At 49.3% G+C, this 10,316-nt stretch overlaps 2 protein-coding genes across 2 annotated transcripts; both read left to right on the top strand.

Annotated features, from left to right (window-relative positions):
- Positions 1–107: 107 nt before the first annotated feature.
- Positions 108–1,745, top strand: thtpa (thiamine triphosphatase). The gene is made up of 4 exons (XM_084703390.1): positions 108–243; positions 417–488; positions 708–1,247; positions 1,332–1,745. The coding sequence occupies exons 2-4, from the start codon at positions 419–421 to the stop codon at positions 1,430–1,432; spliced, it is 711 nt and encodes a 236-aa protein (XP_084559516.1). The 5' UTR covers positions 108–243; positions 417–418; the 3' UTR covers positions 1,433–1,745.
- Positions 1,746–2,410: 665 nt separating this feature from the next.
- dcaf11 (ddb1 and cul4 associated factor 11) lies at positions 2,411–10,204 on the top strand. The gene is made up of 15 exons (XM_084703587.1): positions 2,411–2,620; positions 3,069–3,258; positions 3,333–3,460; positions 3,628–3,746; positions 3,900–3,964; positions 4,039–4,139; positions 4,302–4,448; positions 4,680–4,734; positions 5,729–5,797; positions 5,949–6,006; positions 6,256–6,441; positions 7,816–7,969; positions 8,618–8,770; positions 9,141–9,247; positions 9,424–10,204. Exons 2-15 carry the CDS (start codon positions 3,080–3,082, stop codon positions 9,493–9,495), a joined length of 1,593 nt encoding a protein of 530 aa, XP_084559713.1. The 5' UTR covers positions 2,411–2,620; positions 3,069–3,079; the 3' UTR covers positions 9,496–10,204.
- The last annotated feature ends 112 nt before the right edge of the window (positions 10,205–10,316 follow it).

Genomic DNA, 10,316 nt, shown 5'->3' with positions numbered 1-10,316 from the left:
ACCCTAATCAGAGTAAAAAAACACTTTACCAACGATTCAATTCATTTAAAGTGCATTACCAAATGTGCGCCTGCGTTGGTGTGACGGCACTTTGACGCTCACGAATGGACATCAAGGTGCCCATACTGTGCCGGTGTAAAACGATTTACTTATGACAGGGATTTAGCTAACCGAGTTAAAAACACACGCGATTGCTGTTTTAATCTACTACGTGATTCTGTTGTTTTGTTTGTTAACTTTAAGGTGAGAGAAACTGTAGATTTGATTTATGATTTGGCTGTGTCTTTCATGCATAAACTCCGCATTTAGACTGCAATATCTGTCGACTGTTAAGCTTTACACCATAAATTATCTTGTGTTTGAAATGCAAACTGATTAATGTGGCATGAATCTGTATTTTGTGTTCGTTTGGACAGCAATGAGCGTAGAGGTGGAGAGGAAATTTGTGTGTGATGCTGACATTCAGAAAAGACTGGAGGAGGTAGGAGGTGTGTTCATACTTCATACTATTCTGTATTCAGGACTGTACACCAATATCCAGTTGAGAGGGGATAGGATTTGTTGAACATCAAGTTGTCTACTATGGGAACATTTCATTTTAATTCATGCATGTACACTTATTCTCGTTGTACTTTATCAGTCAAAACAAGAAACCCATTCGAATTGTTCTCTCTCTCTCTCTCCCTTTTCCTTCAACCCCTCTCAAGCCGTGTGCATTGGCCAGTGTGAGTTTCAAGACCGCTACTATGACTCTGCAGACTTCCACCTCACCTTGAGAAATGTCTGGCTCCGCTGTCGCCAGGGCAGCTGGGAGCTGAAGTACCCCACTGTTACAGAGCTAGAGGACAGAGGGGGGGCTTCGCTGTGTTCCCGATATGTGGAGATTACAAATCTATCTCAGATTCAACTTAAAGTCAGAGAAATGATGAGGGAGAGTGATAATGAGCAAGAAGTGAAGGAGGGAGGTTGTGCCAGCAACACAAACCCAGTCCATGGAGACACAGCCTGCACTGGGGCCAACGAGAGCAGCCCTGCAGACCACGCGTGGCTGGCTGAACTAAAACTGGTTTGCTTTGCAAATTATACAACTGTGCGACGTTCGTTCGGTTTTAAAGAGGAAGGAGTTCGCGTGGACTTGGATCAGGCTGACTTTGGATACTGTGTCGGAGAAATCGAGGTGATTGTGCCTGAAGGAGAAGACACTCAGCCTGCCTTGAAGACAATCAAAAATACTGCTCAGAAGCTGGGTGAGTTTAGGAAATGTCTACCAAATGGGAGAATACTTTTTTTTGTCTGTATATTTAATGTATAATTGTTTTTCTTCCCTTCAGGCCTGTCTGGTGATCAGAGAGTTCAGGGGAAAATGGATGTCTATCTGCAAACCTACTGCCCAGAGCACTACACTAAATTACTAAATGCACATATATTGTGAGAAATAGGATAACTTGTAACAATGTATTTTTCATCTATTAATATCCATCTCCATACCCCCACTTAAATATTTGATTGCATATATAAACTGTCAGTCTCACATTATTATAACAAAGTAATTCCTATGTAATTCAAAAGATTAGTAAAGCTTGTTGTGGCTGCCATTTGATCCCGTTTTGAATTCAGGTGATTTCTGCGGTAATCTACTTTAATCTGGGACCCTCTCTAGAAACACGTAGTACCTTAGTACCTTAAACTTAATATTGACAGTGAAGTTTTCTTTGAGTGACCCTCTTATGAAAGACACAATAAAATTGCCTATTGTTAAAAAGTTGTGACCATGGGAGTATCATTGACGTTTTAAAATTTAGAGCTAGTAAAACGGCCATTGGCTCGACAGTGGGTCTACGGAATGTGTTAATACGTACAGACATGTTGCCCTGAAACACCTATTTTGCATAATAATTCATTTTCTTGGTTTTTGAAAACCACATCAGTTATCTTCAAAACGTAGGTCATACACAGCAGCTATCTTACGACGCCACTCCCCCTTTTCGGATCTGCTCCTTTAGGACATGTGAGGGGATACATTTTCAGACATTTGCCACATAGCCTACCCCTCATATAATAACACATTGAAACATGTAGTATATGCTAGATGAGCACCGAAAAGTTTTGTTTCCCTTTCAATTACGAAACGGTCCTCTGATTGGTGATCAAAACAGACTCCACATGCTGACGTAGGCAGTACTAGGCCTGGCCTCAGTCTGTGGTGATTAAGTGCTGTAATTTGAGAACACTGCTTTCATTTGTATCGTGTCTTGTATCATCATTTCAGCCGACACATTGAGTTATACCAATATTTATCAAACTTCTGTTAAACTTTTAGCTACAAACAGACAGTTTCAACCATGCAACCAAATTAGTGGTTTGATCCCTCCTCGCGATAGTTGATCATGTGACTGCGAAAGTGCAGGGTCTCGTGAAGAGAGCTTGTATTTTGTAAACAACATGGCGCAACACGGACTGGGCTAGAAAAACTACTCCAGTTTGGACAAAATCGAGATTGAAAACATTTCTCACATATAACACCTTTTGTTTTTGTCTAACTTCGATCGATATATCTGACGAAGGATTTAGCTTCCAGTACAATTGGTTCCAAGGAACTGTCAACGACAATAACATAGGGGTATGTAGCTAGCTAGCTAACGCTAGTTATAGTCTACAATCTTTAGTTCTCGCTGCTAGTTTAACCCTAATTTACATTTTATATGTTTTACACGTAGAATTACTAACACTGTGTGTAGTGTTCAATTTCAAGTCTGAAATGTGTTTGTTAGTTGAATCTGTTTAGCAAGGACGAGGGAAGACCTCCACCGTGCATTTCTCAACTATCCACATACTACGCATTAATTGTAAACTGCCAAAGAGATTGTTACGTGTGTGTGCGTGTATGGATCAGAAAAATTGCGTTTATAATGACTTTTATGCATACATATATATATATATATGTGTGTGTGGTATATATATATATATATATATATGTGTGTGTGTGGTCGCGCGATCGACAGAGAGGGCGCGGTGTTTGACACCTTCTGGGCATAAACATTTCCGTTCAACATTGTTGTGCTCGCCAGACTCTCGGTCTATGGGCTCTCAGTCCAGTTCTGGGATGTCCGGCGGTCGGGGTTCCAGTGGCAACCCAGACCAGTCTGATCAGGAATCCAACCAGAGCAGCGGCACCCGGGGCCGCAGAGTTGCAGAGAGACAGTCTACCGCTGAAGAGGACGTTGATTTAGCGCAAGTGCTGGCTTACTTACTGAGGAGGTAAGATCCAACGGCCTTTGATCTTAGATCAAGAGGTCGCAGGTTCAGGGCAATACAGGTGTGTTTGTGTGCAGGGGCCAGGTGAGGCTGGTCCATGGCAGTGGGGCTACCGGGCTGCAGCTTGTCCAGTCATACTCCGATTCTGACGAGGACAGCGATGGAGCGTGGGAGGGTCGCCTTGGAGACCGCTACAACCCCCCTGGTAACCATGACAACGTAGAGGTCTTCCACACACCAGTCGTCACCTGATGATGTTCTGTGCTGTTCACCCTAACAAAGAAAACTTGTCTTAGATAGGAGTGGGTTTTCACTACAGTCTAATGTGTCATGAAGCCTGTCCTGATGCAGCCCTGTGTTCCTGTGTTCCAGTGGACTCCCAGCCAGACACTCAGGAAGTGGACCAGAGTGAGATCAGGACCCAGATCCTCCTGGCTACCGCCTCCTCAGCCCTGAGGGGCAGAAACAGCTTCACACACATGCTCACAGAGGTACTGCCCCCTTTAGCAGGCTGTGTTGAACGACATAAGACTGTGTCAGAATCTGTCTCATTATCGTGTCATGTTCAGACATACTTTCCTGTTATCCTAGATATCGTGGTTATCGTGTTGTCATAGTTAGTTTTCCTGGGTTGTGTTCTGCAGAGGGAACAAGGCAGGTGTCTCGGCTCCAGTTTTTCTCATGGGGAGTGCAGCCGCATCCGCTCACAGTGAGTACACTGCAGGAAGTTATGTACACTTTTATTGTTTTGAAAATGTAATGAATTAAGGTGCGTCTCCTCAGCTTCCTGCCCAACTGTGTGTCGTGTAAAGACACCTACAGACAGAAAGCCTTCTGCGGGGTTTACAGTGAGGATGGCAACATGTTCCTCTCTGCCTGCCAAGGTAACTAACACTCTTCTAAACTAAGCTGATATCACAAGTCTGTACGTATGTACGTTGCTTCTGTTCAAGTTGACTGAAGAACTCACTTACACATTTTCTAATCCCATGGGTCACTAATTCTCCTGTCTGTCTGTATTTCTGCCTTGTCTGTCATCCCCCCAGACCAGAACATCCGCCTGTATGACACCAGCAGGGGTGGGTTGAGTCTGAAGCGGGCGGTGAAGGCCAGGGATGTGGGCTGGAGCGTCCTGGACGCGTGCTTCTCCCCTGACGCCAGCTGCGTGCTCTACTCCAGCTGGTCTGACTACAGTAAGGCTACGGAACCATCTAGAACCTTGTGGGCCACACTGGGCTTGTCAGCTCTACCGCGGGTGCAATGACAGTAACTGTTGAAAGGAGTAAAAGAGCAGTTTGGCTAATAGTTTACAGTGTATAGAATTTATAAGAAGTAAACAAACTTCTTTCATTAAAAGAAAATCACCCAGCTAGAGCATAATATGGTGTTGGTGGTGTTGTCTTGCTGTCTCTCTCCCCCTGCAGTTCATGTGTGCAGTATTGAGGGAGACAGTGAAACTCACACGGCTCTGGACCTCAAGTGAGTGTTTCCCTCCTAGTGCCTCTCACAGCACCACCCCCAGGTCCTCTCACAGCACCACCCCCAGGTCCTCTCACAGCACCACCCCCAGCACCACCCCCAGGTCCTCTCACAGCACCACCCCCAGGTCCTCTCACAGCACCACCCCCAGGTCCTCTCACAGCACCACCCCCAGCACCACCCCCAGGTCCTCTCACAGCACCACCCCCAGGTCCTCTCACAGCACCACCCTCAGGTCCTCTCACAGCACCACCCCCAGGTCCTCTCACAGCACCACCCCCAGCACCACCCCCAGGTCCTCTCACAGCACCACCCCCAGGTCCTCTCACAGCACCACCCTCAGGTCCTCTCACAGCACCACCCCCAGGTCCTCTCACAGCACCACCCCCAGGTCCTCTCACAGCACCACCCCCAGGTCCTCTCACAGCACCACCCTCAGGTCCTCTCACAGCACCACCCCCAGGTCCTCTCACAGCACCACCCCCAGCACCACCCCCAGGTCCTCTCACAGCACCACCCCCAGGTCCTCTCACAGCACCACCCCCAGCACCACCCCCAGGTCCTCTCACAGCACCACCCCCAGGTCCTCTCACAGCACCACCCCCAGGTCCTCTCACAGCACCACCCCCAGTACCACCCCCAGGTCCTCTCACAGCACCACCCCCAGGTCCTCTCACAGCACCACCCCCAGGTCCTCTCACAGCACCACCCCCAGGTCCTCTCACAGCACCACCCCCAGGTCCTCTCACAGCACCACCCCCAGGTCCTCTCACAGCACCACCCTCAGGTCATCACTCGCTCACACATACAGCTGTGGCTTCTAATCCTGATGCTGTATCTGCATTTATCATCCAGTCAGCCAGCCAGTCAGCACAATATTAGGAATCCTTACAGTTCATTCACTGGAACTGATGTACATGCTGTAGTCCTGTAACAGCCGGTAGTTCATCGTACCGTGTAGCTGGTGATCTGAGGGGCGGGTCTTGTGTTGCAGCCCAGACGAGAGGAGGTTCTGTGTGTTCTCTCTGGCCGCGTCCACGGACGGCAAGGAGATCCTGGGAGGGTGAGTTCCACACGCTCCACACTCCACTTCAGACTGCTGCTTAGGACAAGACTCATTTATGTAAGCTTCTCTCTCTCTTCCACTCTCCTTTCTATGTCTCTCTCTCTTCCACTCTCCTTTCTATGTCTCTCTCTCTTCCACTCTCTCTCAGGGCAAACGATGGCCGCCTCTATGTCTTTGATCGTGAACAGAACAAGAGAACATTAAAGGTCAGTGTGTGCGTGTGGCTTCACACCTCTACCTTTAACTGGCACCAGAGAGCAGACCTACCCCCCACACACACATACACACACACACTCTACCCAGAACCCCTCTGTGACTGTCCCAACCTGCTTGACCTCTACCATCTGTTTCTCCCTCTCTTCCTCTCTCTTCCTCTATACATTTCTCTCTGTCTCTCTCTCTACTGGTGTCTCTACTGTACTCTTCGTCCTCCCTCTCTCATTTCTCCCCTGCAGATCGACGCCCATGAGGATGATGTGAACGCGGTGGCGTTTGCAGATAGCTCCTCCCAGCTGCTGTTCTCCGGCAGTGATGACGCGCTGTGCAAGGTCTGGGACCGCCGCACCCTCCGTGAAGACCGCCCCCAGCCCGTAGGTCAGCTGGCCGGCCACAGAGACGGCATCACCTTCATCCACAGCAAGGTACACCCCCACCCTCATCCACAGCAAGGTACACCCCACCCTCATCCACAGCAAGGTACACCCCACCCTCATTCACAGCAAGGTACACCCTCATCCACAGCAAGGTACACCCCACCCTCATCCACAGCAAGGTACACCCCACCCTCATCCACAGCAAGGTACACCCCACCCTCATCCACAGCAAGGTACACCCCACCCTCATCCACAGCAAGGTACACCCCACCCTCATCCACAGCAAGGTACACCCTCATCCACAGCAAGGTACACCCCACCCTCATCCACAGCAAGGTACACCCTCATCCACAGCAAGGTACACCCCACCCTCATCCACAGCAAGGTACACCCCACCCTCATCCACAGCAAGGTACACCCCACCCTCATCCACAGCAAGGTACACCCCCACCCTCATCCACAGCAAGGTACACCCCACCCTCATCCACAGCAAGGTACACCCCACCCTCATCCACAGCAAGGTACACCCCACCCTCATCCACAGCAAGGTACACCCCCATAGGCTATATAGGCTATACTATATAGGCTATATGAAAATGCAGTGAAAATAGAAAAAACACAGCGTGTTTCCGCATTGAGATCTGTAGCTATTACAAGAAGAACAACTCTTTCTGTAACTCCTAGAAGCGGAGCCGACAGCTAGAAGCCAGTGCTCAAACACAACTGACCCTCGTTTTTTTTCTGGCTAATTAACAAAGCTTCATAAAAACCTTTGCCCTCAACAATTTTTAAGGGTAGCATATCCATCTCGATGGACTTGCAGATCTGTTGGGTAATTTTCTCTGCTCGTTGTGCATCGCAGCTCCTCCGTGCTAACACCGGGAGCAGGATGCACCGCCACTAACCAGGGTCGAATGGACGTTCTTCAAGTGGTACATAATTTGAGTCGTGGAGGAGTTGTATTTATACTCAGCTTTGCAGTGTTGGCAGTGAACAAAGTTATTTTTAAGTCAAAATGGTCTCACGCTACACTTCGCCGTGGCCTCTTCCATGTTTACTTTTGAAATACATGGAAACTTGCCGGTAACTGAGTAGGCCTGTGGCGTTTTTCCCCAAACATTGCCTTTGTGTGGTAAAATGTTTAATTGCTGCCACATAGCGAAATCCATTGCATTCCTTCAAGACTCGCACTACGCAACAGAACACGCATTAGTTTTATCAATGAAAAAATGTAATCAACGAAATTCGTAATGATCAATTAATCGATTGTCGATTAATTATGCCCCCCTACTAGCTGGCCTGAAACAACATCACTACACTCCTAAGTTTCTGTCCACACCACAGTGACGTGGAACGAGATTCAAAATAAAAAACGGAAATAATTGAAAAAGTTTCTGTGGTGTGTTTTTTACCGCCTACCAGGGCGACGCTCGCTACCTGATCAGTAACTCCAAGGACCAGTCCATCAAGCTGTGGGACGTGAGGAAGTTCTCCCCCAAGGAGGGTCTGGCTGCATCCCGGCTGGCCGTCACCCAGCAGAACTGGGACTACCGCTGGCAGCAGGTCCCTCAGAGAGGTGAGAGGGACCTGGGGGGGCAGAGAGGGACCTGGGGGGGCAGAGAGGGACCTGGGGGGGGGCAGAGAGGGACCTGGGGGGGGGCAGAGAGGGACCGGGGGGGGCAGAGAGGGACCTGGGGGGGACAGAGAGGGACCTGGGGGGGCAGAGAGGGACCTGGGGGGGCAGAGAGGGACCTGGGGGGGCAGAGAGGGACCTGGGGGGGTAGAGAGGGACCTGGGGGGGGCAGAGAGGGACCTGGGGGGGCAGAGAGGGACCTGGGGGGGCAGAGAGGGACCTGGGGGGGTAGAGAGGGACCTGGGGGGGCAGAGAGGGACCTGGGGGGGACAGAGAGGGACCTGGGGGGGGCAGAGAGGGACCTGGGGGGTAGAGAGGGACCTGGGGGGGCAGAGAGGGACCTGGGGGGGCAGAGAGGGACCTGGGGGGGCAGAGAGGGACCTGGGGGGGCAGAGAAGGACCTGGGGGGGCCTATGGGAGTTTTACCTCTCCCATACTTGATGTCTCCTCCTAACTACTTCCTGTTGTACAGCTGTACTTTACTCTGTCAATAGCAGCCACTGTCTATTGACTTACCTGGCATTGGCCCTCTCCCCCATCCACCCCCCCATCCCAACCACACACACACGTCCCCCCCAAACCCCCCCACAGCTCTGAAGAGACACAAGCTGACAGGAGACACGTCGGTCATGACGTACCGGGGGCACGGCGTGCTGCACACTCTGATACGCTGCCGCTTCTCTCCTGAGTTCACCACCGGACAGAGGTTCATCTACACTGGCTGCTCAACGGGCAAGATCATCAGTAGGTCACCTGGGCTGGCTGTCTCTCTCTCTCTCTCTCTCTCTCTCTCTCTCTCTCTCTCTCTCTCTCTCTCTCTCTCTCTCTGTCTCTGTCTCTGTCTCTCTGTCTCTTTCTCTGTCTCTCTCTCTGTCTCTCTGTCTCTTTCTTTCTCTCTCTGTCTCTCTCTCTCTCTCTCTCTCTGTCTGTCTGTCTCTCTCTTTCTATGTAACATGCATGTGGGTGTGGGTATGCCTGTCTTTGTCTCTCTGTTTCTGTGTCTCTCGCTTTTCTCTGCCATCCGACTGTTTCTCTCGCTCTGTGTCTTTAACTGTGTGTGTCTCTAACCGTTGTGGGTGTCTCTGACTGTGTGTGTGTGTGTGTGTGTGTCCAGTCTATGACGTGCTGACCGGCAGCGTTGTGTCCCGGCTGTCGGACCACGAGGCCTGTGTGAGGGATGTGACCTGGCACCCTTACAAGGACAGCATCATCAGCAGCTCTGTGAGTAGACGCCTGAACACTCCCGGCCCAGCTGCTCACCTGCTGGACATGGAGGGAACACCTCACAGATTCACTTTGTTTCTCCTCCTCATCCCCTCTCTCTCATCTTTCATCCCCTCTCGCTCGCTCCCTCCCTCTCTCTCCCTGTCCCCCTCTCCCTCTCTCTCTTCCTCCAGTGGGATGGTGCTGTGCGATTGTGGGAGCACAGACAGACCCATCCGCTCAACGAGGACAGAGAGAGGGAGTAGGGCCAAGGAAAGGCAGGAAGTGATGTCATAGGCAGGATCCACCAGTCGAGAGAGAGAGGACGTCTCTCAGAGCGAGATGTTAAAGCTCACACTATCAATGCTGGATAATAAAGTGTGATGTGCAAAGTGTTATTCTTCTGACGTGCCCTCCTAACTTCCCCTGGTTAGGGTTAGTAATATAATAACATGGTATTCAGAAACCTGCAGGAAGGGGTGGAGTTTTTATGTGACATTGGAGCCTTTTTGTCACCTTTTGGATGTGTTCCCACTGCTATGCGGTGTGTTAGAAGCTGTGTGGGGGGTGTTGGTCTGGAGATCCTCAGAAGTCGATTTTAATGACGACAGTCTTCTGGTGCTTTGTTTAAAATAATTTCATAAATAATGTTAACATTAAATGAAAAAAGTATGTCATAAATACTAGGGAAATTGTAAGAATCATTCATGAATAATGGGAATAATTCATTATAAATAATGTATCATATTTTATCGTTATTATTGTCCAGGGGTGGAAAATAAACACAAGATTTTGTAGCCTGATGTAAACATTTTCCAGTTGAAAGGTTTGAATGTGTGTTTGTGCTGGGATGATATAGGGTGAAGGGTAGAAGATGTGTGGATGGTATTTGAGTGTATTTATATCTCAATGTCCATATTTCACTCTCAAAACAATGTTTTACAATAACAAATAAAATATTTCTTTAAATGTTAATCTTTGTCTTTGAACTTGCTTCCTGGTAATCCTTATCTCTATGCTTGTGTATTATCTAATTACACTTGTCTGGTGGATAGTATGGAGGCCTATCTAGACAGGCCGCTGACAC

The sequence above is a fragment of the Hypomesus nipponensis genome, chromosome 8, assembly GCF_054491055.1.
Source record: "Hypomesus nipponensis isolate SF chromosome 8, ASM5449105v1, whole genome shotgun sequence".
Taxonomy (NCBI): Eukaryota; Metazoa; Chordata; class Actinopteri; order Osmeriformes; family Osmeridae; genus Hypomesus; species Hypomesus nipponensis.
This window is presented reverse-complemented; position numbering and strand designations above follow the sequence as displayed.